At 55.1% G+C, this 25,043-nt stretch overlaps 8 protein-coding genes across 8 annotated transcripts; 4 read left to right on the plus strand and 4 right to left on the minus strand.

The window, feature by feature from the left end:
• Positions 1-1,825: 1,825 nt before the first annotated feature.
• GUITHDRAFT_150150 (hypothetical protein) lies at positions 1,826-2,678 on the minus strand. Its single transcript, XM_005841019.1, has 3 exons — positions 2,401-2,678; positions 2,116-2,185; positions 1,826-2,067 (listed from the first exon to the last, which is right to left on the minus strand). The coding sequence occupies exons 1-3, from the start codon at positions 2,652-2,654 to the stop codon at positions 1,909-1,911; spliced, it is 483 nt and encodes a 160-aa protein (XP_005841076.1). The 5' UTR covers positions 2,655-2,678; the 3' UTR covers positions 1,826-1,908.
• A 6,152-nt stretch (positions 2,679-8,830) lies between these two features.
• Positions 8,831-10,114, plus strand: GUITHDRAFT_100344 (hypothetical protein; the record flags this gene model as incomplete). The annotated part of the gene is made up of 1 exon (XM_005841020.1): positions 8,831-10,114. One exon carries the CDS (start codon positions 8,831-8,833, stop codon positions 10,112-10,114), a length of 1,284 nt encoding a protein of 427 aa, XP_005841077.1.
• Positions 10,115-10,720: 606 nt separating this feature from the next.
• Positions 10,721-13,458, plus strand: GUITHDRAFT_100345 (hypothetical protein; the record flags this gene model as incomplete). Its single annotated transcript, XM_005841021.1, has 14 exons — positions 10,721-11,678; positions 11,719-11,761; positions 11,815-11,854; positions 11,902-12,176; positions 12,224-12,275; positions 12,318-12,380; positions 12,440-12,495; positions 12,540-12,665; positions 12,712-12,789; positions 12,928-12,968; positions 13,046-13,103; positions 13,158-13,244; positions 13,290-13,372; positions 13,421-13,458. 14 exons carry the CDS (start codon positions 10,721-10,723, stop codon positions 13,456-13,458), a joined length of 1,998 nt encoding a protein of 665 aa, XP_005841078.1.
• Positions 13,459-13,956: 498 nt separating this feature from the next.
• On the minus strand, positions 13,957-14,673 carry GUITHDRAFT_132500 (hypothetical protein; the record flags this gene model as incomplete). Its single annotated transcript, XM_005841022.1, has 3 exons — positions 13,957-14,003; positions 14,073-14,177; positions 14,259-14,673. The coding sequence occupies 3 exons, from the start codon at positions 14,671-14,673 to the stop codon at positions 13,957-13,959; spliced, it is 567 nt and encodes a 188-aa protein (XP_005841079.1).
• A 908-nt stretch (positions 14,674-15,581) lies between these two features.
• GUITHDRAFT_91776 (hypothetical protein) lies at positions 15,582-16,957 on the plus strand. The gene is made up of 4 exons (XM_005841023.1): positions 15,582-16,311; positions 16,365-16,428; positions 16,481-16,614; positions 16,661-16,957. Exons 1-4 carry the CDS (start codon positions 16,263-16,265, stop codon positions 16,747-16,749), a joined length of 336 nt encoding a protein of 111 aa, XP_005841080.1. The 5' UTR covers positions 15,582-16,262; the 3' UTR covers positions 16,750-16,957.
• A 29-nt stretch (positions 16,958-16,986) lies between these two features.
• Positions 16,987-19,057, minus strand: GUITHDRAFT_100348 (hypothetical protein; the record flags this gene model as incomplete). Its single annotated transcript, XM_005841024.1, has 13 exons — positions 16,987-17,030; positions 17,102-17,243; positions 17,299-17,338; positions 17,856-17,902; positions 17,956-18,016; positions 18,061-18,122; positions 18,168-18,224; positions 18,303-18,392; positions 18,445-18,478; positions 18,569-18,641; positions 18,689-18,719; positions 18,766-18,899; positions 18,985-19,057. 13 exons carry the CDS (start codon positions 19,055-19,057, stop codon positions 16,987-16,989), a joined length of 888 nt encoding a protein of 295 aa, XP_005841081.1.
• Positions 19,058-20,291: 1,234 nt separating this feature from the next.
• GUITHDRAFT_100349 (hypothetical protein) lies at positions 20,292-21,980 on the plus strand (the record flags this gene model as incomplete). The annotated part of the gene is made up of 9 exons (XM_005841025.1): positions 20,292-20,345; positions 20,600-20,737; positions 20,803-20,955; positions 21,008-21,126; positions 21,233-21,296; positions 21,343-21,567; positions 21,619-21,684; positions 21,737-21,853; positions 21,906-21,980. The coding sequence occupies 9 exons, from the start codon at positions 20,292-20,294 to the stop codon at positions 21,978-21,980; spliced, it is 1,011 nt and encodes a 336-aa protein (XP_005841082.1).
• Positions 21,981-22,813: 833 nt separating this feature from the next.
• Positions 22,814-23,974, minus strand: GUITHDRAFT_150153 (hypothetical protein). Its single transcript, XM_005841026.1, is given in 2 exon segments — positions 22,814-23,225; positions 23,242-23,974. The coding sequence occupies 2 exon segments, from the start codon at positions 23,956-23,958 to the stop codon at positions 23,094-23,096; spliced, it is 849 nt and encodes a 282-aa protein (XP_005841083.1). The 5' UTR covers positions 23,959-23,974; the 3' UTR covers positions 22,814-23,093.
• Positions 23,975-25,043: the final 1,069 nt, after the last annotated feature.

Consider the following 25,043-nt stretch of genomic DNA (forward strand, 5'->3'; position numbering starts at 1 on the left):
CTAGGGCCCATCTCTCTTTCCTTCTTGCATGATATCCAGTAGTCTTCTTCGTTTTCAATTCCTTTCTCCTCCACCTTTTTCTTCGCCTCCTCTTCCTGGATTGAAAGTTACTCGGAGCAGGCAGCGACATCAAGCCTGTAAGGATGGGGAGGGAGGAGGACGCGAACGTTTCCAGCATCTTCTCCAGTCCGTTGCGATTCAGCCCCCCTAGCAGGCGAGAGAGGCGGAGCAGCGAAGGTACTTTCCTCATCCCTTTCCTCTTCTCCCTCCTGCTGCTCCTCTTCCCCTTCTCTCTCCCTCTCTCTCTCTGCCCTTGTCTCCCCCCTGTCACTCTCACTCTCACTCTCACTCTCGCGCTCCTCCTCCCCTTCTCTTTCTCCCTTCTCCCCCTCCTCTTTGCCACGGCTCGTGGTGTAACTCCCGGAGCAGAAGGGAAGCCGCTCGGAGCGGTCTCCTCCCCTGAGGTCCAGCGGTTCTCAAGGTTCCTCTCAGACAAGGAAGTCCTCTCCTCCTCCTCTACGAGTGAGCGCAGGCAATCTGATTCCTCCACTCACTCGCCTTGTGCTAGCAGGACGTGAAGGTGAAGGTCCCAGGAGGTAGACTGGAAGGCTGAGGCAAGGTAGGACGGCTAGGGGGAGAGTCCGGGAGCGTGCAGAATGAGGGAGTAAAGGAAGACGAGGAGGAGGAGGAGGAGGGAGCCAGGGGAGGTCGAAGAGAGGAGGTGAAAGAGTAAGCGGCATGTCATTAAATTAATCATTCACAAGCATCATATCAATAAACAATCGTATTCACATCTCTCTCCCTCCTCAGGTCGCCCCGGTGCTCCCCAGCGGCCCCCCGAGCAGGTCGCACAGCAAGTGGATGTTGGCGACGTACCCAGGGGCCTGCTGAGGCCCGAGCCCGTTGGGCCCACCGTCGGCCGAAGGCACTCCAGTAGGAAGAGGAAGAGACACTGGGGCCCTCCCCTGCCGCTGCTCGTCAGCTCCAGCTGGGCAGGACGAGAGGAGGATTACCTTGTCGTTGCCCGGTAGGTTCCGGTCAGACCCGACGGAGAGGATGCCGCGGTTGTCGAGGGAGTGTGCCCTGAGGGAAAGTGAGGAGGAGCAGCAAAACGAGAGGACGAAGGGGGTTGAGAAAGAACAGAGAAGAGCAGGCAGACAGAGCTCCTGACTGACTGACTGACTGACTTACTTACTGACTGACTGACACAAGAGAGAGGGAGAGAGAGGACAGAAGGAGAAGGGAAGGACGGAAGGGGAGAACAAGGAAAGAGAAGGATGGTAACAGGGGATCGCAACCTGAACTGTGAGGAGAACGATCCGTCCGATGCCGACAGGCCGCCGCCATGGGAGCCAGAACCGTGGATGGAGCTGAAGGGTGGGCGCATGAAGCTCATGGGGTGAGGGAGCCCTTGGCCAGGAGGCAGCTGAGCAGGGTTGGCGTATCCTCTGAAGGGCTGCAAGGATGGAAACGGATCCATCTGCCGACTCGCGCTCGCTCCTGCCATGCTCCCTCCCCCGTAGCCGCCGGAAAGGGAAGCCGCTCGGAGCGGTCTCCTCCCCTGAGGTCCAGCGGTTCTCAAGGTTCCTCTCAGACAAGGAAGTCCTCTCCTCCTCCTCTACGAGTGAGCGCAGGCAATCTGATTCCTCCACTCACTCGCCTTGTGCTAGCAGGACGTGAAGGTGAAGGTCCCAGGAGGTAGACTGGAAGGCTGAGGCAAGGTAGGACGGCTAGGGGGAGAGTCCGGGAGCGTGCAGAATGAGGGAGTAAAGGAAGACGAGGAGGAGGAGGAGGAGGGAGCCAGGGGAGGTCGAAGAGAGGAGGTGAAAGAGTAAGCGGCATGTCATTAAATTAATCATTCACAAGCATCATATCAATAAACAATCGTATTCACATCTCTCTCCCTCCTCAGGTCGCCCCGGTGCTCCCCAGCGGCCCCCCGAGCAGGTCGCACAGCAAGTGGATGTTGGCGACGTACCCAGGGGCCTGCTGAGGCCCGAGCCCGTTGGGCCCACCGTCGGCCGAAGGCACTCCAGTAGGAAGAGGAAGAGACACTGGGGCCCTCCCCTGCCGCTGCTCGTCAGCTCCAGCTGGGCAGGACGAGAGGAGGATTACCTTGTCGTTGCCCGGTAGGTTCCGGTCAGACCCGACGGAGAGGATGCCGCGGTTGTCGAGGGAGTGTGCCCTGAGGGAAAGTGAGGAGGAGCAGCAAAACGAGAGGACGAAGGGGGTTGAGAAAGAACAGAGAAGAGCAGGCAGACAGAGCTCCTGACTGACTGACTGACTGACTTACTTACTGACTGACTGACACAAGAGAGAGGGAGAGAGAGGACAGAAGGAGAAGGGAAGGACGGAAGGGGAGAACAAGGAAAGAGAAGGATGGTAACAGGGGATCGCAACCTGAACTGTGAGGAGAACGATCCGTCCGATGCCGACAGGCCGCCGCCATGGGAGCCAGAACCGTGGATGGAGCTGAAGGGTGGGCGCATGAAGCTCATGGGGTGAGGGAGCCCTTGGCCAGGAGGCAGCTGAGCAGGGTTGGCGTATCCTCTGAAGGGCTGCAAGGATGGAAACGGATCCATCTGCCGACTCGCGCTCGCTCCTGCCATGCTCCCTCCCCCGTAGCCGCCGGCATTTCCTGCCTGCCCTGCCATGATTCCTCCTCCCCCTGCCCCCTGCATCGCCTGCGGTATTCCGCTGCCAATCGCCCGATTCGCATCCCGAGCCCCCCAGCCCGGATGCTGCAGCAAAAGCAGCGTCACAAGAGCACGTGGGAGGGAGCAGGCTCACCTGAAGTCCAGCTGGAATCTGCTGTGGTGGCCAGTCTCCTCCCCCCTCGTCGTCGCTGCTCTCGCTGTCGAACCCTTCATTCGCGTTGTGCGCTGCTTGACTGTCGTGTGTCGCGACTTGTCCTGCGTGCTCGCTACGGTGCAGCTGAGCCGCCAGGTCCGACATGGCAGCGCTGCTGCGGTTGTTGCTGGGCGCTTGATGCATCTACGAGAGGAGCTGTGAGGAAGGAGCAGACAAAGAGAGCAGGGGAGGGGGTGCGGGGACAAGATTTACAAGTTGAAGTGCAACAGAGACATCGGAGGAGGAGGACAGCTCGCCAGCTGGTGGAGTGCTGAGGGAGAAGGAGACGGCAGGTTACCTGCATCTGATGCACGTTGAAACCCAGCGCAGAGCTCGAGACCTGCTGGGCGTTAGGGACGAGGCTGCAGGGAGGTTGACCGCCCTCACCGGCACTCCCGCACGAGCCGCCGGGAGCGGATATGAGGCGGCAGGGTGGAAGTTGCCTGTACCGGACCCGCCATTTTGTAGCCCAGTCATGACGGAGGAAAGAACTTTCTCGCGAACGTGCGCGGGGACTTTCTCCAAGCTAGCTCGCACCATGTTGGACAAGTGCTCGATGGAGAAGCTCTCCTCCCCAACAGCAGGCAGGGTCAGCCCTTGATCCAACAGTTTCCTGCCCTCCCCCCCAACGCCCTTCGACTTGTCCTCACCCTGCTCCACCCTCGCATCATGCACGAGTTGACGAGGAGCACCGTTGTCTCTGTGGATCATCGGAGGAAGATTCTCTTGCCATCCTGCAGAAAGGCTGGCCTGGCTCCCATCTTCCACCGACCTGGTCCTCGCATTTCTACCGTTCGCAGCACCTGCATCAGCACCGTCGAACGCATCCTGCTTGCGTTTCTTCCCCTTGCCCGCACCCTTGTCCTCCTTCCTCGATCTCTTGGGCGCCTGCCTGTCCTCGGGCGAAGCGTCTCTACCATCGAAGTCATCCTCCATGTCAGACTCCGGGCTGAGGCTGCCATCAATCTCGAAGATGCCATCGTTCATGGCCCGAGCTGGCGACTGGTCCGAGGTCGGCTGCACGTGCACCAGCTCTGAGTTCACAAGATATGTCGGGTTGAGCATCACCCTCAGCTTCAGGATCAGAACATTGATCGCTTCCATCCTCAGCATCGCCTGACTCTGCGGCGTCTGCCCGTACTCCATCATCTTCGAGTCGATCAGCGCCAGGGACTTGTTGGCACTCAGAAGCTTCCTGTGCGGCCATCGAATGATGCCGTGACGGCGACAAATCTTCTTGATCGCCGACATGCACAGTCCCAAACGATCGGCAGCCTGGTCAGCCGACATGTCGAAGTACTTCGCCAGCTCCTCGTAGAGCAGCGGTTTAGTTTGTGACCTGAACTCCCCCCGATACTGCTCCTCCACACGCACCCTCACCACCGATGTGTTGGGCTCCCGAGCTCGTATGTTCCCCTCCACAGCATTGCTGTCTCCCGACAGCATCTTGAGGTACGAATGGGCAAAGGTGTCCCCTTCCTCGAACGCTCGCATCGGGTAGTGCTTGCCCTTCTCCTCCGTCTTCATCATCATATCGCACCTTCCTTTCACCACGATGAACCACACAAAGTCCGTGTCGCTGGGGCCCTTGATCGGCGATTCTCCATCATGCAACGTCATGTGCTGCATCGACCGGCAGATCGCCTCTCGTGCGGTAGTGGAGACGTACTTGAAAAACGGTAGCCTTTTTGAGAACTTGATGATGTTCTCAACATCGGCTTCTGACCTCTTGTCAGGTGCGACCTCCAGCGAAGTCTTGGCACTCTCCCACACCTTGGATGTTCCGGTTCGGGCCCGTCTCTGCGAGGAAGGCTTCCCGTTCTTGATGAATGAGAGGTTGGACTGCCCGAATCGCTGACAGACTTCTTGAAGGATATCGTTGGCAAGTGAGAATACAGTATTTTCAAGTTGTTCGTCGTAAGGAATCTTGGACCTGTACCATCGTTAGCCCATGAGGGAATGGACCATGGAAACTAGGATATGCCTGGAGTAGAATACAACAACTGAGACAACGTGCCCTTGTCTCGTTAAAGGAATGGCGTAACATGCCTTCAAGCCAGTCACCTGTATGACACAAGCGAACGTGTAAGATGCCTGCTCCTTCAGCTCGCAACTGCGCTCACCCTTGCTAGCTCTGAGCGAACGAAGAGGAGGTGAGGCAACACCGAAGCGTCTTCGTGCCACTCTGTCTGCATAGTCTTCCACACGCGGCCAGGTATGCAGGCATACTGCACATCAATAAGTTCGTGTCCGTGAGGGAGCAAGGACGTTCAAAGGAGAGAAGGAAGCAAGGGGGTTGCAAACGGGATCTCTAACCTGCGGATAGTGAAAGTTCAGCGAGGCTTTATGGAAATCTTCGGCATTCGCATTGGCACAGTAGCATGCACCGCCATGTACCATGCATGTGTTGCCTGCGGGTCTGTAGGGCGAGAAGTCACTGAGAATGAAAAAGAACTCAAGCCTCTTACTTGAAGGCTTCCGCATGCACAAAATCTCCTCGCATACAGACCTCCTTGAGTACCTGCGGAGCCAGCTATCAGCCTGCGAATGAACTAACTGTGCGCAGCTACCGAGTTTAAAATCGCTTCCAGTTGAGTATCGGCAGACATCTTGATCAGGCTCGTTCAAAAGTCCTGCCGCGACAAAAGGCTGGCAGCAGGCAGCGAAGTAGAAGTTCTGCGAATAAAGGAGCAAATCCTTCTTGACAGAGCTATGACCAAGGGAAGGTCTAAAGCATCATTTCTTGACCATCATGGCTCACCAGTGCACGAATAAGAACGGCCTGGCGTTGAGAACTACCCACCACCTTACGGATTGATCCCAGGAAACACGAGATGACTTTGAGATGGTGGGAGGCAGCAATCTACGCTTCACAGAGCCTCTGTGTCACCATGCCATCTGCACTCTTCATGTTCAAGTCGTGTTTGGGTAATCCTCTTCCTTTCTCCCTCCTGTCGCCCTGCCCCTTACTTGCTCTCCAGCCTGCTCCGCCTCCTTCCCGCCATGCTGGCCAAACCCGAACCCTTCTCTATGACCCCCACCACCCCCTTCAACACTACCTACAGATCTAGCTACCCACCCATTCAACTTCTCCATTCAGTACCCTACCCAATCGAAATCCCCAAGTTTGATGCCACCCCCTCATAACCCCCAACAATACACCGGTGTTGGCAATGTATGCATCGCCTGGTAAAGACTTGGTACCCCACCCCATTCTGACTCTCATACCACCCCCTTCATTCCCAGATCGGTCTGGTTAACATCCCGTACTGACCCCACAAACCAAGCAAAATTAGAGGGCAGTGGACCAGAACCCCTACCCTTGTACCCACCCCACAATTTGATAAAAACCCTTGCCACCCCACCCTGGATCGCCTTCGATTCCATGACCACCTATGTACACCTTAACAAGCAAGCGAGCAAAATACAAATACGAGAGGACCCACCCTTTGGTTATCCACTGTCACTAGCACATGGATTATGTCACCCCTAAATCATATGCTAGAATGGCGTAGGGGTAATGACCACCCCAAGTGAGATACATCAAAACAGACTTCACAATACCACCCACCTTATTAACGTCCCGACTATTCGAGTGACTCTACTACCCCCTTTTGTAACCCACCCCATATGTTAACGCTTTCCTACCACCCCTTCAGAAAAATCGTAGGCTTGTAAACACAACGATTGGAATATGTCAGTCCGCCTCGGAACAAAAAGACGCGAACATGTAGCTCTTCGACTGAACTCTCGTGGCTCTTTCAAGGGACACGAGTTTATACCTCTAGTGATGGTCCATCACCCCTACATTTTCCTACTTCTTGCAGACTGCACTGGGGTGGGTCTTGCAGGATGACCGTGGGTAGTAATTGCTGGTATGTACCAAAACACCCACCCCCAGAACCCTTTCTCCTTGTGAACGAGAGAGTAGGGTATAGTACCCTACCACGGAACGGAGCTCAGGGAAGTTAAGACGCCTCAGGGCTTGGTAACGTGACAGTGACGAGTATGCGGTGTGCTGGGCCCCGCCGGGGCCGGGCGGCGGGGGCTGAGTGGCCTTGCCACCGCGCCCGGCGGCCGCGCCCGGCCGCTGACTCGGAGGCTCAGTGACCGTGAGTGACACGGCCTCGGCGTGACGGGCCGGGCAGCCTGGCGGCAGCTGCCGCTGTGCAGCGGAGCAACAGGCATTTGTGTTCTTCGTTCAAAGCAAACTTTTCACAAGTATCAAGTCTGCCATGAAGAAACGGAGGTCTGAAGCAGGTGGTGAAGGAGTATGATTGCGTAGAGGTACGTCACACCGTCTCGATTATCGCTTCTCATGGGATTGAAGGCTGAGAATCACCTGGTTTGGCATGAATGAAAAACTTGAGATTGATGCACATTGAATCTCGGCGGGATGTTCAGTGGAACAGGCAGCGTCTTCTTCCGACCGTCGGAGTTCAAGCCGCCTTCAACGGACCGGGATGACTGTCACTTACTCGGAACTTCGGCCCGGGCCCGTTTAGGCCCGTCGGAGTCCGACCGTAGGGCCGCGGCGCCGCGCCGGGTGACCGCGGCCGCCGCGGACCGGGCCCCCGCCGCCCGGCCCGGCGGGCGCCGGCCGGCACGGTACCCGGTACTACGGTAGGGCCGTACGGGTCACCGGGGCCGCGGCCCGGCGTACCGTAAGTCTGAGTCCGTACCGGCCGCCGCCCCCGGGCGCCGGGAGCCTGGGCCCGGGCCGCGGCCGGCACTGGTCAGGATGACAGTACGGTCACCGTCGGCGGTAGCCTCCGAGTTGAAGTTCGGTTGAAGCGCCGGGCGCGGCCCGGCCTCAGTCCGATCGGCCCAGTCAGCCCGGCGCTGAGCGCCGCCGCGGCCCGGACTCACTGCCGCACGGCGGCCCCGGCGGCCGACCGTCGGCGTCGTGCCACGACGGTGACCGGGCGGCCGTCGTCCGACCGCCGCGCTCGGCGGCGGCCGGCCGGGCCCGCCATGACTCAAGTTAGTCAGCGGCCCCCGCCGCCACCGTCCGATCAGTGTCCGATCACCGGCCGGGCGGCCGCGGCCGCCCGGCGGCGGCCTGGACCCCAGTGACTGCCGGGTTTACCGCCGCGAGGCTCTGGCAAAGTCACGTAGTAAGGCACGTCGGAGGCTGAGTTACGGTACCGTAGTACCGGGTACCGTACCGTACTCAGCCACTAGTGACTGACTCAGTGAGTCGTTGGCAGTTCAACGGTTACCGTACTACTCAGCCTGCACTGCCACCTGATTGTCCGGGTGTCCGTCGAGCCTGTCCGATCCGACCGTACTCGCTCCGATGCCGGTACGGGAGTCGCCGTCGGTTGGCTCGGCAGGCTGACTCTGTGGCCGGGCGTGAGCCGAGCCTCGGAGTCCCGACCGTCTCAGTCACCGTGCCCGGCCGCCAGTCCGTCGTCGGAGGCTCATACCGTACTGACAGGCTCCGCGTACGGTAGTACTGATTTGTAACAGGCTTAGGGGGCCTTGAACTTCACTGAGTCAAGTAAAGAAGCATGGTGGCCGGGCCGCGGCCTACGGCCCCGTAGCCGCCGGACTGTCTCACAGGCTGAACTTGACGTTGCGGAATCGGCGCGCGGCCCCCGGGCCGCCCGGCCCGCCGGGCCCGACTCCGATATGATCATGATACTACGGCCGGCGTACGGTACTACCCGTAGCAGCTCCCGGAGTCCGGCCCACCCCGGGCCGCGCCCCGGCGCGGCCAGCCTCGAGCCTGATCGGACGGTCCTCGACTCTCCTGATTTTCCTCGTACTGATTTTTAACTTAACTTTGAGTAAAACCCCAGGTCCGGACGGTGAGTCACTGGCAGTCCGATAACTTTCAAGGATTTTTTTTAATTGTTTGAACTTCGGAATTGTTTGAAAAGTTTTTTTCCCGGCTCTATCTCGAGACCGGTACTACGGGTAAAGGTAAAGAGTAAAATATCGTCAAGTGACCGGCGGTCGCAATCCAATCGCCATCATGCCAGCGCCTCTTCGTCGGACAGGTTTCTCCCTGCTGCGGCTCTTGGGCCTCGTCCTCAGCCCTTGCCATCTCCTACCGGCGTCTTCTGGTATCCTTGGAGCATCTGCAAGCTCTTCATCAGCCCCCATCACCGCTGCCGACTACCAGGCAAGAATTGGCTGGGGGTTTGACACTGATTTCTTCAAGTCCACGACGGGCTTGAAGAAATATGATCCAAAGATCATGGTTGACCTCAAAGCTAAGGGAGTGAAGAATCTCCGACTCCGAACTCGAGGAGACATCTTTGGATTCAACTCTGCCACTGAGGTTGTGGACAGCGCGAGTTTGCAGGAGCTGGTGAAGGGGTACAGAACCGTCCTGCCTGACATGTACGCGAACGGTATCTTCCCTATCATCTCATGGATCAACGATGCATCAGAAGTGCAGGCAACGGACGCCCAAGGCGACAACTTCGTGGAGTGGTGGGGGAAGGTGGCAGAAGAGCTTAAGGATGAGCCCTACGAGCTCTCATTCAACCTCTTCACCGAGATAGGAGACGGCAACCTCAAGGACGACCCGGCCAAGTACAACGACTGGACTCGTCGCGCCATTTCCGCCATCCGCAGCACGGGAGGCAACAATGGGAATCGTGTGATCATCCTTGGAGCACCGGCAAAGGACGCGGACTCGCTATCAAGAATCGACGCGTCGATCACTACCGGCCAGCAGTATCTCATGGCAGAGTGGCACCTGTACGCATCCGGACCAAACAAACAAGTGGATGGGCAGAAGTACTGGGCGGGGACTGGGAGCAGTGAGGACCGTGAGCGGGTGAACAAGGTCTTTCGAGACGCCATGGCATGGACGGCTTCCACGGACATCCCGACCTGGATCGGAGCATGGATGCCATATGACAACATCGGGGCCACACTGAGCCAGGAAGAAGTGGAAGCGTTTGCCTGCTACTTTGCAAGCGTCGCACGGGACAACCACATCCCTTGGTCCATGAACAAGCTCGACAATTTCTATGATGTGCGCCAGAAATCTTGGGTGCAAACCCAAGACATCGGGAGATCGGACGCTCCTGTCACCCTCAGCATGCCCCCGATCCTCGATGCCCTTCAGTGTTCTTCAGCTCCTCCTTTGCCACTGACAAAGTCGAACGCTGACATCTATCTTGCGCAAAGACGTGTGGAACAAAGCAGGGCAAGATCGCAAGATCGTCACAGGATCCATAGAAGTTTCATGATCGGTGACCCTGCCGCTGCAGCTGCCGTGACTCGGGCCATGGAACCAGAGTAAGGAGCATCCTCGTCCACATAACAGGCTTAGGCTGCGGCCAGTGACCTGGCATTGGACCCGGGCGATTATATAGTGGAGTGACTACACTTTGAGTAAAGGACTTGGAATAAGCTCAGGCTGCTGCCGGCCGGGCTTGGCTGGCGGTGGCCGCACCGTCGGTGTCGGTCCGACCGTCGATCCGGGCCGGTGACTCCGGGCCCGGTGTCACCACGGCGTTGACTCTCGCAGCCGCTGCTCCGATCACCGCCTGTGCTAGTTCGGAGTACGGTAGTAGCCCGCATCATCGCGGCAGTGATCCCCGGGCCCGCTGACGCCGGGGGAGCCTCTGAGTGCCCCTCGCAGACGGTGCGGCCACTCCGAGCAGTGAGGCCCCGGAGTCTCGGCCGCGCGGCCCCCGGCCCGGCGTCGGCGGCGTCGGGATCCCGGGAGTAGCCCGGCCGCGCGCCGGGACTCAGCCTGGACTCAGCCGGGAGCCGGTACCCTGAGGCAGGCCCTCATTGGCTCGGTCCCCGCCATGAGGCCATTCGCCCGATCGAAGGCAGGGACTCCCCGCTACAAGAGAGGAGCGGGGGAACGAGGAGAGATGGGGAAGCGGAGGAGGCTTGCATGAGCATGGTGCTTGGATACTGGCTAGGATACAGCTCTGAGAAGGCATGCGGTTGTTGGGAGCTCCTCATGTTACAATCAAGTGCAAAGATCCTGATCCCCAAGAAGAGGATTCTGATCTTCATGCCCCTGCTCTTGGTCGCATGCAGTGCGGCTCGTGCTAAGAGGATCACGTCTTCATCACTGCGACTTCGTGGAGGACAGCCTGTGGCTCTTTCCGAGAACATCCAGGAGGTGAATCTGGAGAGTGAAGCGAGCTCGACCACGGCCAGGAAAAGATCTTATCTGGCGCAAGTGAGGGTTCTCGAACCCAGTCAACCAGGGAGTGACACAGAGTCAGACACAGACCAAGAGACGGCGAAGAGGAAGAGGATGTGCATCGGCATGAATAAAGTCCTTGAGGACCACATGGATGAGGAGCGCGGCGGGGGGGGTGCGGATTCTTTTTCCAGCGGTGCTGGGCACGAGCATGCAGACGACAATGCTGCGTGCCCATCGCATGTCGTCGACCATGCAGCATCTGTTGAGTCCACGATCAGAAAGAAGAAGAGGTGCCTCAAGGTAGGAAGGGAGGCGATGCGAAGGGAGGAAAGCAAGGGTTCCTTGAGACGAGCAGAATCGGTCAGCAGCAGCGTTCGCGACGAGTCGCCGGGGAGGAGCTCGATGGACAGCCAAGACAACCTGGAAGACAGAGAGACTAAGGGCAATGAGAGTGCACGGAGGAAGAGGAGGCAGCTAGCAGGTATTCAAGAAGCCCTGCTTGAGGAAGAGAGGGAGGCGAGGCAAGAGGAAGGGGCAGGGGGCCCAGAGTGCAACACTGTACGGAAGAAGAGGATGCAGACGCGCAGAGTGAGGGAGGCGATGGACCAGGAAGGAGAGCAGGACAGGAACGACCTGCAGATGCTGCTTGACTCCTCCCTCTCTACTCCTCAGAAGCCTGAGCGGCTCCCCCCACCAGGTGCTCCAATCTTGAGCTGCCATGTGTTGACGGTTCGTAGGTGGCAGGACCATGATGAATCGGTTTGTGTCCTCGCCCTTTCGGTACTGTCATCGTTGTAGACGACGATGGAGCAAGGGAGACTGACTGCCTGCAGCTTCTTCTCAAGCATCGTGAACTCCCTGTCGCCGGTATCGGTGCGTCTGCCCTTCTCACTCCAGCTCGTTCTGATGGAGCCTGCAAGTTTGGCAAGTCTCGCCAACCAGCCAGCAGGCAGGAGAGGCCCAAGGAGGGAGCTCTCTCCATGTCCTCAAGGAACGGGACGAGGGCGAAGCTTTCCGTGACCTCGCTCGCTCCCTCCGCTGCCCTGCCGCTGTCTGACCTGGTCCGGAGCGGCGGACTTACTGCAACATGGACCGACAGCAGTCTGAGGATGGCCGGAGTCGGCAGGTGCAAGCACGTGTACAACGAGGCGATGCTGGGGCAGGACGGCGTGATCCTGATACCAGAGCAGGCCAAGTGACCCCCCGTGATAGCCCCACAGCCTCCTCACCAACTTTGAGCAGGTCCATGGAGGAGGCTATCACGTCGAACCCGCAGAGCTCACACCACGTCTTGGTCGATTCCTCGCAGCGCAGCTTGTGTTGGTCGGGGGTGCAGGAGATTTTGCACAACCAGAGCCTGTGCCTTGTTTGTATAAGTGAACTTGCCCACTACCCTCCGGTGACGTCAGCACCAGTTCGAAGCCTGTCAGTCTCCTGACGTGCCACAAGTTGCTGCAGGGCCAGTGGAGGCTGCATGAAGGGTCCAACGGCTCCTTTCACAACTGCGACTTGAGGTGGATCCCGACGCCTCCATCCCGCCTGTAACATGCGACCGCAGGAGTTCGGCAGCGAGCTGGGAGGACAGCCTTGTGCAGGTGCATGGAGGGGTCTGGACGTTCAACCAAAGCAGCATCCGCTGCAAGGGAGGGACGAGCCTAAGCTTGCATGGCCTGGCAGAAGCGCGGTGATGAGTAAGAGGGAGGAGGAGGAGCTGGCTGATCGATTTGCAGTGCGTACAACTCGACCTTGGGGGGATTCTCAACCAAAGATACGGACACTTGTTTCTCGGCTGCCTCCGTCAGCGAAAGGTTTGGATCCCTTGCTCGCCCGGACCGGAACCCGGCCTCTTCCTCCCCTCGACTCGCACCCCTCTCCTCGTCCTCCTCCTTCTCGTCTTCCTCCTCCTCCTCCTCCTCCTCCTCCTCCTCTGAGCATGGGTGGAGCAGCTCCTTCTTCTCGTGCTCGCGATGTGTCCTTCACTTTGCATGTAAGTCCAGCTGCACGTGTTTTCCTCCTCCCTCTCCCTCTCCCCTCCCCAGCTCTTCCTCACCGTCTCACGGGCAGCTCGAACTGGAGCGGCGCTGATCGTCTCCGGCTACGGCTTCGCCCGATGCTCCAACAGGTCAGGGCCCGGAGGAGTGTGTGGCCGCCGTCCCTTCTCAGTTTCTTGCCCCAGCTCCCTCTCCCACTCCCACGAGGCCATCCGGATGGACGGCAACTCGAAGGCTATCGTCAGCGACTCCGTCCTCCTCGACAACCGCCGGTGGGTCTCCCGTGTGCCATGGGCCCGCTCCGTGACGCTGTGAAGGAGCTTCACCGTTACCACTCCCGGCCGCCTTCACCTTGTCAACGACGTCGTGAACTTTGACAGGAGGAGCGTCAGGCTGGGAGGTGAACTCAACTGTTCCAGCGAGTCTCCTGCTCCTGAAGAGAGCGCAGGGTGCATCACTCAAGACAGGAGCACCTTCTTTACGTGAGTTCTGCTGGTCTACTCAGTTTGCCGTCAGCTCCTGTGCTGCTGTTTCTGTCTTGGCCAAGACTCCGCTGTTCTCACAGCATGGCATGGGATGGTTGTGAGAGTGAGGACGACGGTGCCGCTTGTAAATATTCCATGTGCCTCTACACTGTTAAGATGTGATTGAATAATATTTTTTTTGTCGAGGAGAGAGTGATGAGGATTTAAGAAACTTACTAAGCACAAACAGGAACTAATCGTAATCGTACATGCATGAGTTCTCCAAGTTCATCATTCACTCTTCGATTATTGTTTCAAGACACGTTCGGCTGCGGAACATCGCAGCATATCAAACGCATTTCGGTAGCGTTCGGCAAGTTGTAAGACACGCAGATGTTGCATGAACACCGTAAATCCCTGGAGCTATCGCAAAGCTGCAGCAAACAGACGGCTGGAGACCGAGAGATCGTGTCAGTGCAACTAACGACACATTTGACCTCACCTCTGTCCTCCTCTAGTTTCAATCACTGTAGTTGTCATAGAACTTGAGGCTGTTGTCCTCAATAGCTGCAGGGGAGTGTGAACGTGAAGAAAGTGGCAGCGTCCATGATCATGGCAAGGCAAGCAGAAACTTACAGGTGATGTGACCATCATCAATTTCGACTTCAGGCGCGATCATGAAACCCCACTGGGACGAGTATGTAGGATAGCTGTTGTCGTATTCCCACGATGGCAGATCACCTGCAGTGGAAATCGTGAGCCCTCAGGCATGGAGACATGCTGTCCCCCATGCAAGAGATGAGAAGAAGTCTTGTTTCTCACCATCCTCGTTGGATCTGATTCTGCTGATATCGAACTGATTCACCTCTCCTGGGTAATGGCTCTCGCTCGTAGCCGTCCTGCTGTAGTACTCCGTCCTGCCCGCGACCGGCTCCCCTGATTCAGGATCGATGGGGGTTCCGTTCTCGAGTCCGAAGTCGAAGAGAGAGTTGCCGGAGCTCTCCGGCTGCGGGTCCTCAGGCACCATGAACTTCCCGTCGTCCTGCAGTCCCTTGATCCTCCAGTTCTCCCCGAGCCACAACCTCTGCTGCCTCAGCATCGACCTAGGGAGAGCCCGCACTAGGAGCTCACTTCTTTCCTGCCTCCTCGAGCTCATCATCGCAGTGATTGCAAGCAGGCATGTCACCGCTGCTGCTGTGCATGCCGCCCACCTTGCTACCACCGCCCCGTTAGCCATGGCTGAAGAGCCGTCGTAACCGCCAGAAACGGTATCATAGTAGCAGCCCCCCCCGGGGTGTTCCGGGCCGCTCGGACGGGCCTAGCCGGTCACTGATAGCGTCACTGATACTTGGGATGGTGTCTGAGGGGGTGGGGTGGTGAAGGGACCGGTGCCAGAATGGCGGGAAAAGCTCGAAGGTCCGGGTTGCGATGCGGCCTGGGAGTAAGAGGATGTAGGAGGGGTATGTAGAATGGGAGAAGGGAGGGGAAGGGGCCTTGAGGGTTTGATATAGTCGTTCACTTATGAAATGTTAAAGATAGCGGTATGGAGGGGGGATCTTTCATATGGCCATTTGAGGGTATCAGGGGGTGGTTGACAGGAGGGGCTATGATGTAGGTCAGGGACCTTGATGATAAAACATAGTCACTCACTTATGAAATATTTCTGGTAGAGGTGGTCAGGTTCCTCAGGAGAGGGGGGAATGACAGGTGATCCGAGGGCTTGTGGAAAGCAGAGGTTAGAAGTCGATGGTAATACCCTTACGTTTCAGAAATAGTGTCTCACTTATAAAATTGGTGAGGTATGGGTGGATAGACAATGGGGTCCCCCACATTCGGCCACTCCCCTTGTGACGTTCACCCCTCCTCGCGCGGTGGCAGTTTTTTTTTTTGAGAGGATCCAGAATTTGCGAAGGGGGGTGGTATCACAAGGAGAAATCGGGGGTCGTGAAAATAGAGTAAACTATTATTACGAGGAGATGTACTAGTAAACTTTTTCTGGTAATATTCCATAATCCATATATCAGAACCGCTGTGGGATCTTCGGAAGGAGGACCCCCTTGTGAAAAAAAACATTGTCGCTGGGCGGAGCGCGTGCTCGTCTGTGCTACTCCAGGTAATGGCGCCGCCGGCCGGGTTGGAAACTAGTCGATCTTCATACACGAGCAGCCCTGACCCTCGCCCTCCTCCTCGGGGCTAACTTGATGCTTCATGCTGTCACCTCCTTCCGCCTGACTGAAGATGGATAATTGTTTCGTGGAGTTGCTCACACCGGTTCAAGGTCGTTGCGACCTATCCCGGTTCCTCGTTCCGGCGAATGCGCGGTGTCTTGTGTTTAGGCTCTTGGAATGGTTTGATCAGTGATTGCTCTCGTTGCCTTCTCTTCCTCTAGTAATGTATGCGATTTGCGCAAGAGAACATGTTTTTACGCTGTTGAACATGGGATCTTGGTTGCGTTTTCCACAGGAAACCTTGTGTTGATTTGTGACTATCTTGTACTGTAGTAGGGCTGATGTCACTCTTGACTGATGTTCGATAATTTGTCGCATTGAAGAACACGGCTTTGATTCGTGTGAAATTTTTGTTTCTTCTACCTTTTTTGCATCCTCAAGTGCGCTTATCGCAATGTTACAAATTCCGTCTTTTTTCCACCTTCACCACTGATTTACGAGATTTTTCAGTATTCCTAGTTTTTTGCATTAGTTTTGTTCTATGTGCAAGTGTAGTATCTATGACTAACTTCACCATATGATTATCATTGGGCAATAACCTTGCTGTAGAACGATTCCAACATGCGACTGACAACAGTTCTCAGGGACCCTTCACGAGATGTCGAAGATCACCGGCAAAGTCAAGTGGTTTAACGTGAAGAAAGGCTGTGAGTGCAGAAAGATCACCTCCGCTGGATATGTGCACTAACATGTGGCTCAGACGGTTTCATCACGCCAACGAACGGGGGTGAAGACATTTTTGTTCACCAGACTGCCATCCATGCGTGAGTGCCAACATCTTGTTTCTGTGCGCGTCGTAACGAAGTCTTCGTGCAGTGAGGGCTTCCGCAGCCTGAAGGAGGAGGAAGAGGTCGAGTTTGAGATCTCCGACAATGGCGGCAAGTCCAAGGCCATCAATGTCACTGGCCCCGCGGGAGCTTACGTTCAGGGAGCTCCGCGCCACACCAAAGGTACTTGAAGTCGGAGATGTAAGAGCAGCAGCTGACCCACTAGCAGGCTCACGCAACTACAGGCCTAGAAACCAGAGGAAGGACAACAAGGATCCCAAGGCTGAGAACGCAGGCGAATCAAGTCAACCAGCTTGATCACAGAGAATGTCCGTTGCGTATGGTTTCAATTTTGTTAGCCTGCCTAGCTTTTTGAATGATAAACTGTACAAGTCTTGTACGCAAATGATTTGCTTCGGGAACTCTTGCTGTGGAGTGGCGTGACGCTGTTCTGTGACTACGCACTGCTCTGTGTTGGGTTCCTGGATCAAGATCATGCGTGTCTGGCTTGATACTTTTGTTTATGAATAAATTTTGGATGAAAAGGCGCCAACGTTATTTTGTGAGCATAACCTGGGCACTCACCACTGAGTCGTCATCTGTACGCAACTTCAAACGAGGGAAACGGGAACGAGAGCAGCAGCAAGAACTGAGCAAAAGCTCTACTCACAGAATCTTTTGATCATTCCAGGAATCCTAGAGGGACTGGGTAAGCCGATGCCTTGCCGACCTTCAGCCGACTGGGGAAGAGAACAAGAGAGGTCTTGTGCGGACGTGGACGGCATAATCTTGAGAATGTTTGCCAGAGCAATCTGTGCGGTGTTACTGTGAGGTAAACAATGTCTGTGAGAAGATTATGCAACTCACCTCGTATGTTGATATTCCCACGGCAAAAAAAGTCGCCGACCTGTCAAATACATTCGAGATGAGCAGACAGGGGGAGGACGAAAGGAGAACGAGGACGAGGCTGGAAAGAAGAAAATAAACGAGGAGGAGAGAGGAGAAAAGGAGAAGGAGGTAAGGAGTGGCGGTACGAGCAAAGAGGAGGAAGGGCACCATATCAGTCGCGGGATGAAACCAGCCCACAGCGCTTGGATTCCCTGCAGCTTTCAGTGAGCTCGGAGTTGCAGTTCGCCTTGCAGGTCGGGCACCTCCTGTCTCCCTATTGTGATCATCGCCCGTAGGGGAAACTGCGCAGGCGTCTGCAGCAAGGGGATGTCAAGGCGAGGAAGAGGTCATTGAGTATGCTGCTCGCCTGTCCCAGCATAATTCTAGTCTTAACGACATCGAGGGGGTTCGTTGCGAACGACGAAAGGCATCTAGAGACAGGGGGAGTCAGGCTAGCGTATAGAGCCCATCGGGGATCTAATGAGCGGAGGAAGCATCTAGCAAGCAACAAGACGAAGGTTTTAGACAGCGCAGACCCTGCGGTGATGCCAGCCCCGAACAGCTCAGCTGGCTCCAGTTGGCGCTGGACAGCAAGTTCACTCTCTCCGAATAATCATTCACCAGAGCAAAAGGAACCTGAAACCTGCTGATCATCATGGCCTTGATCTGTTCGTAGATCCCAAACTTTAGCATGGCCCTGAGACTGGCTTAGCCCCGACCGCAACAGGCACAAGGCCTGACCCTGGCGCGTTGCGGAGAAGGGTGGCGAAGTACCCGTTGTACATGGCTCCGATTCCTTCTCGCTGAATCCAACGTAAAAAAGTAGCGCCCAGACATCAAGAGCTCACTTGAATGATATCTTTCATCAGACTTAGAGCCTTCTGACCGCTTGCTAGCTGACCGACCTGTGGGTTGGAGAGGGTCAGCGTTCCAAACTAATACTGTGGATGAGGTAGGATCGAACTTCGGCCCATAGGGCATACCTGGCATCGCTGCTTCAGCACTTCCTTGGGGACAAAGATCAAGGACGACACGGCGTTCCCCGTCATCGCCGCCAGAGATGGAGAGAAATTCTGGCGATCCCGCGTCACCAGACAGCAACTTCAAGACGGGTTTTCAATGCACCTTCGTCTTGTCCGGAAGGATGTTGGACCAGACCCTGCAAAACTTTCAGGGGGCTCGGGACTTAGGATAGACACTCTAAAACGATAAGATGGACGCTCTGGATCAGAATAGACATCGCTCTCACCCTTTCATCGACTCATAGGTGCTGAAGTAAAGGAAAGAAGATATGAAGGAGCCAGCTGCTGCTGTCCTGGCTCCTGCAGATTCGGTCAACGCACGCAGCGTGTCTGAGACTCCCTCCTACCCGCATACAGGCCGTGGTACAGTCCTCTCTCCTGCACATCTCCATCAGTTCTCGCCTCCAAGGCAGGCTCGCATCACCTTCACTGCCTTCAACCCCCCATCAATCCAACCCGAAAACTTGTTGGTCGAATCAGCTTGCTTCATGGTCTTCAGCGTGTCCAGAGGATGCAGGAGGAACGAAACAGAAGATCCAGCCAGCCCCCCGGCAATGCCTGAAATTTCTTCATGTCAAGTCCGAGTCACCACTCTCCCTCCCAGCGGTCGCAGCACACAGTCGTAACAGCCTGAAGGCCATACCTGACAGGATTCCCCTCAGCTGGCATGGGATCTCGTAGCCACGTAAGAAGCATTTGTTCCCGTCATGGGGCATGCTTCTTCTGGGATTGTCTGCCAGAGCCGATGCTTGCAGCACTGCGGCGGGACTCGAGCCAACTTTGCCCGGGTGAGGAAAGAAGTTCGGCAACTCAAGGGGGCACGCAGGCTCCGAGATGCAGAGCAGAGTCGTCAACAACAGAGCAGCCCTAATGGCAGGTCAGCTGAAATAATTCGGACAGGTGTCCCCGCTATGATGACAAGGCGCATTGGACATCAGGGAGGACCTTTACCTTGCATATCGAGCGGATCCTAGTGAGTCACTCGCGTTCTCCAACGTTGTAGAGTTGACCTTGCCACTACCGAAGTGACTCGACGATGGTGAACAAGGTGAATGATCTCCCAAGACAGCATAGCTCCTTCTCTGGTGTGCCTCGCTGCCACTGCCCTTTGATATCCTCCCCATGGTAGCCTTCAGCTCCACTGTAACGCTGTCATGCGAAACCTCGCAGTCACTGATGCAAGGAGACGCCCTGACATCTGGGCATCCACATGGTACAGAGAAGGAGGAGGAGGAGGAGGAGGAGGAGGAGGAGGAGGAGGAGGAAGGCTGGCAAGAATGAGGAGATATGCCGCTTCTCCTTCGCTTGCGCTTTGCCTGCATTGAAGGTTGAGAGAACGAACGTTTGGGCAACAGATCCAGCGAAAAATACTTTTAAACATAATTTCAAGTATTATAGTAACAGCAAAAATTATATTGAGAATTTATAAATCCGTGTGTAAAACAGTTTTTCTTCCATTCCACTACCCTTGGGATCTGCTGCTTGGTTGCACTGGGGTAGGGTTGTAATAATTGCTGAGGGTGGGGTACATCTCACCCCAAATCTAGGGGTGGGATGACACTGAGGGCTGGTTGACACCGGTATTGGCTATATCACGAGAAATCGTTTCGATATATGGTAGGGTAATGAATAGGACACCCCCGTCAGGGTGGTAATTCGCTAATCTGTGTAGGGTAGGGTGATCAGGGATGAACGAGGGGGTAGGGTTAGTAGGGTTGGGTCATAAAGGGAATAACTAACTATTCCCGTACCGGACAATGCTGCCGGCCCGCCCGGTCCGGGCCCCGGGCCGTCGTCGCCGTTGGAGGTTTTGTCGTGCATGTGTGGTCGGAGTAGACTTTTCTGCTGCCTCTATTACTTTTCCTAAAATTCTGTTGAGGCGGGTTTGTTTGGGTTATCCTTTCCCGGTTTGCCTACCCCCAAGGCTTTTTGCATTTCATCCCGATTGCCATGCAGCAACTGCTGCGGGGGGTGCTGAAGAGGAAGGAGTTCCGGCTGCACCAGGTGAGAGCAGGAGGGTTGAGAGATGAGGAGACAAGAGAGGAAGCAGAGCAGAGCAAGGAGCAAGGAGCAGGAGAGCAGGAGAGAGCAGAGATGGGGGGAGCAGAGATGGGGGGAGTAGAGAGGAGAATAGTGGAATACATGTTGAGTGCAGCTGGGGATTTGGGAGAGGCTGGCAGCAGCAAGACAGTGAGACGGTGGGAAGGAGCAAGTGATGGCGGAAATATTTTTGTTGTCACTGAACTTAACTCGACCAGCCTTTGAAGTCTCACCCTTCAGCTCCGATGAACGACAGGTTTGCGGTCAGCATTAACTTGGGGTCTACTACCCATGAGTGGACCCTGCTGATGAACGCCTTGCGCCCCGAAGTTCCTCCGGACGTCATCTTTCCTGATGTATGCTTGCAAGATGGAGCGTGGTTGGGGGGAGGAAGGGGGGGGGTTGATGGGACTTCGAGCAGGGATACGAGGACATGATAAATTACGAAGTACTGGAGGGGATCAAGAACTGGGACCCGAAGAAATCCAGCTCGCTGGTCGACCTCCTGGTAGAAGTGCGAGAGATACTGCGTCAGAGTGAATTTCAGCGGTCGTTTGAGTTCTCAGAGGACAAGGTAAGCCAACGGTGTCGCGATGAGCCGTCTCGATGTGAAAGGGTCCTGGCAGGTGAGGTTTGAGCTGGAGAGCGTCAAAGCGCTCTCACCGGAGTCAGAGATCCGAATCTTGAACGACGACCTTAGAACGATTGAGTGGTTCATACTTGTGCTGCCTGTTGCTCTAATACGGTATTGAGGCAGCTCGCAGTTTCATACCCATCTTTTCAGGGCCCCAGCCGCACAAGCTGAAGGCAGCAGAGGATTTCAGTGACAGCAAAGGGGAAGTGGCATGCAGGCTCTGCCTCATCCTAGATCAGGAGCTTGCCAACGTCTCGACACGTCTTGACTACCCTTCCACGGTTGCCTTGAGCTGTTTCAGAGCAAAAACAGTGACGCCATCGACAGACGAAAGAAGAGCTCCATGCTTTCTGCCCAGCATGGGAGCCTGGAAAGACGCACGCGTTTGACTTCGTGCCTCTAGTTCAGGGGCTTGTTCAGCGGAAGTTGTTGATACAGCGAGCTCGCGCAATCTTGCTTGTTCAGCTCTGTGAAAAGTTGAATCCACTGTCTGTGGACTCCGCTTACCACGAAAAAGCAAGCTTCTTGTGCCAGATAGACAATAACTTCGATGTACCACTGTCTTCTGCACTTGATCTCATTCTTTGACTCGTCGGAACGCAGGCTATTGCCCATCTGACCCTGTCAAACAATTTTCCAGACGAACCGCCGACCATCATAATGCAAAGTGTAAGCGATGCTCCATCTTTTGCATACTTTCAAGTGACAGTCAACCTGACAGGTCGTGCAACTCATTGATCGCAGACCTATCATAGATGTAGTCATAGAATATCAGTGGGATCCCTTGTGGAGTATTCCGGTCATGGTGAATCATCTCATCAAAGTTATTCGAACAGAAGTGAGTGCTGGCTTAGTTTTTGACAAAGCAATCAGTAACTTCATGACTGCAGTTGTTAGAATTCAAGAATAAGGTGTTGCAGCAGGCGCAAAATGCTTATGTTCCTGTTGGGACGGCAGAAAGCTGATTTTCGACAGATCATTCATTTCGAATGTAATTGGGCAAAAGAACGGAAATCTACAACATGAAGGGGAATGAGTGATATGCAAGTGAGTTTGCAGTTCCCCTTCCGGCTGACCGATAAGACACTCACGGTGGTTGCTGTGTATGAGACCAAGCAGAAAGATAAACCCTCGTTCTCTGTGGAAAGCATCAAACTTCTCAATAGGCATTCATAATCTTGGTCACAGTGTCACAGTTGTCTTCGAGATTTCATTTAGAAACAAGATATCATGTCTTGCAGTGGTTCTGCACTTAATGTTCATAACTGTTCTTTAAATAAAGTTGGGATTCGCATATGGTTTCACTCCTCTCCTCTTGAGTTGTAGGACCCTTTGTGCACCAAGGTTAGCGTCCTGCGGGCTTGAAGCTGCGTAGCTGTCAAGATGGTTCCTGTCGTCTATTAGCTGGGGAGGGCCAGCATCGTTCTCATCCATCCATACCCCAGCATCCCCGCCATTCCCCTGAGCAATGGTTGGGTATCTTGGGTCGATCCGAAGATCGTCGTGTTTGTCGATCACTCGCTGGTAATCATATCCTGGCCCAGTGTAGTAGTAGGCATCCGCAGAACGACCACCGGGAGCATGCTCTGCCATGTACAACCTTGCATCAGGCATCTCCTCACAGCCCATGATGTCGACCCCGTCCTTGGTAGGGCCTGTCTCCACGATGCCCTTTGGCCAGCAGCTGCACCAATGCTTCACGTAGTTGGATGCGCCGCCCGGCTTCTTCTCGTAGTAGAACTTCTTGGCCCTCGGATCCCACACTGGATGCTTCCGTGGCCCACAGATGTTTCGCCATCCCCCGTCGCGGCTCCAGAACTCCAGATTCTCATTCTGGACATCAAACTCAGGCACGATGTCCCGTCCTATCGGGTCCATGCCCCAGCTCGGCAGGCCCTGTGGAGCACGATCAACAACAGTAGCTGGAGTCGCTTTATCTGGAGTTGAGGTGAGGTGAGAGACTAAAGCATGCTTCTCCTGGGTTCCCTGTCCGAAGTATTCTGCAAGAACCTGAGCATTTACCAGGCTATGCTCCCAAAGATTCTCCTGGGCAGATTTCCAATCCCAGCCAATGAAGACTATATGCCCGCACTCGCACGGAGTACCGTACTCCCTCTGCGCAGCACTGCAGTCAACAGCCGACAAGGAAAGTCGAGAGCCATCTTGAGAATATGGATTTGGAATCTGACAGTACTTAAGAAGGAAGAGCGGCGACACCGTGGGCACCCTTGGGAAGTTGTTGTAGACAACGGCAGTTGCAGCTGGGAGAGTTGAGGTATCAACTCCAACCATGCCCGGTGTCTGTTTCAGCTTGGCAGGCATGGCTTCATCAATGGCTTCAAAGTATGCCGATGGTGTGGATGGATCTCCTGCAACGGTGTAAGACTCCCTTTTGCTGAAGTCACTCTGGATTGGATTGGATTCAATTTGGTACCCAAAATACTGATTCAAAAACTGTATCGTCCTCGAAGAGGCACCGTTGAACACCAAAGTGTTGCCCTTGCCAACAAAATCTCTCAGTTTCTGGGAATCCATTCCATTCGTACTCAGCGTAGTGGGCAGCACATCCTCTGCGTCCGGGGGGAAGTAAAGCGTTTTGCAGCAATGCGAGGACATGTAATCGAACGCCTGACTGGAGAACAGAGCCATGTAATCATTCTCCAACGTTGTCAATGATGGTTGCAATGAGGTCCTCAGGGACGTTCCGACCTGTTCAATCGATCTCCTGCTCGCGTATGCCTCCGCATGCTCAATGACTTGGTCTAGTTCCTTCTCATTCCTCACCGGAACGCCAACGACATCCTTGCTAGACATGCTGTCTAGCACAGACTTGCTGCTAGATGTGCGGAGGCGCTGAACTGTGTGGGAGGACAGGAGCAAGAGGGCCGCCATCGAGCCGCATGCCGCCCACAGCACAAAACCACCCTGCCGTCTCCTGCCCATGTTCGCCAGTGCCGGCTCTTCACTCTGTTCGTAACGAAAAGTAACGGCATCTGCAGATACCGTTACATAAACCCCCATCTGTAACGGTTTTGTACCCCTCCTCGTCCCGCCCCTCCCAGGCCCCTCCTACCCCCTGAACTCCTAATCCCTACCCCTACTGCCAACCCCCTAGTCGCAAAGCGTGCAGCCATTAGTAGGATGGTTTGCTCTCAGGGTATTCATTGGTCATCCGTTGAATTTTGTGTAGTCTTTGTTGGGCTAATTATGAAAATTTGAGATCAATTTTCCAAATACATTATTATTTTCATGCCAAATACTCAATTCATTCAAAACAATATACTCCGCGCGCCGCGGCGGAGCTAGTGAAAAGGTAGGGGTAGGTGCAGTTTTGATCAGGGGTGAATTTGAACTAGGGGTTGTTGAGACACCACATGATACAATCTATGCATTTATATCCTAGTCTATCACTTATGAAATATCATCACTTATGAGGTATGAGAAGACTACTGAAGAAAATGAATTGATCCGTGGTGGGTACTTTAGCAGAGGTTGAAAGGGGGTGGGGTTATCACGCGAATTAGCGGCGCCTTTGGTGAGGAGCATGCAGGGATCAGACGGAGAGGAGAGGGTCACATCCTCCTCCTCCTCCCCCTCCACCTCTTTGTCTTCCAACTCTCTTCCTCATGTTACTTAGTTAGAGAAGAATCCTAGAAGATTTCAGCAATCCTGGAGGGCGTTCCCCCTTGACATGCCACAGACTCGGGGCAAATGCTCGTTTTGTGTGGGATGTGCTAGGTGTGCTTGTGTTTTTTCGATTCCTGGATTCGCTTTGTGCGCTTGAGTTGTTACTTGTTCTAGATAGAATAGTACTACTCGTCTCTCGGAAAGCTCTATTCAAGAGGAACTTTTGTAATGTTTTGTTCAGCATCGGCTTAATGCTGCTTGCTTTCCGATGTCCTAGACATGTCTGTTTCGGATGATGATTCGATGCTACCATTGGCTTATTCGTGTGATAAAAGCTGCCGTTTTGTTTTGATCTTGCTTGATAACTTTGGGTTGGAGAGGTTGTGCATGAAAGAAGGATC

The sequence above is a fragment of the Guillardia theta genome, assembly GCF_000315625.1.
Source record: "Guillardia theta CCMP2712 unplaced genomic scaffold GUITHscaffold_4, whole genome shotgun sequence".
Taxonomy (NCBI): domain Eukaryota; class Cryptophyceae; order Pyrenomonadales; family Geminigeraceae; genus Guillardia; species Guillardia theta.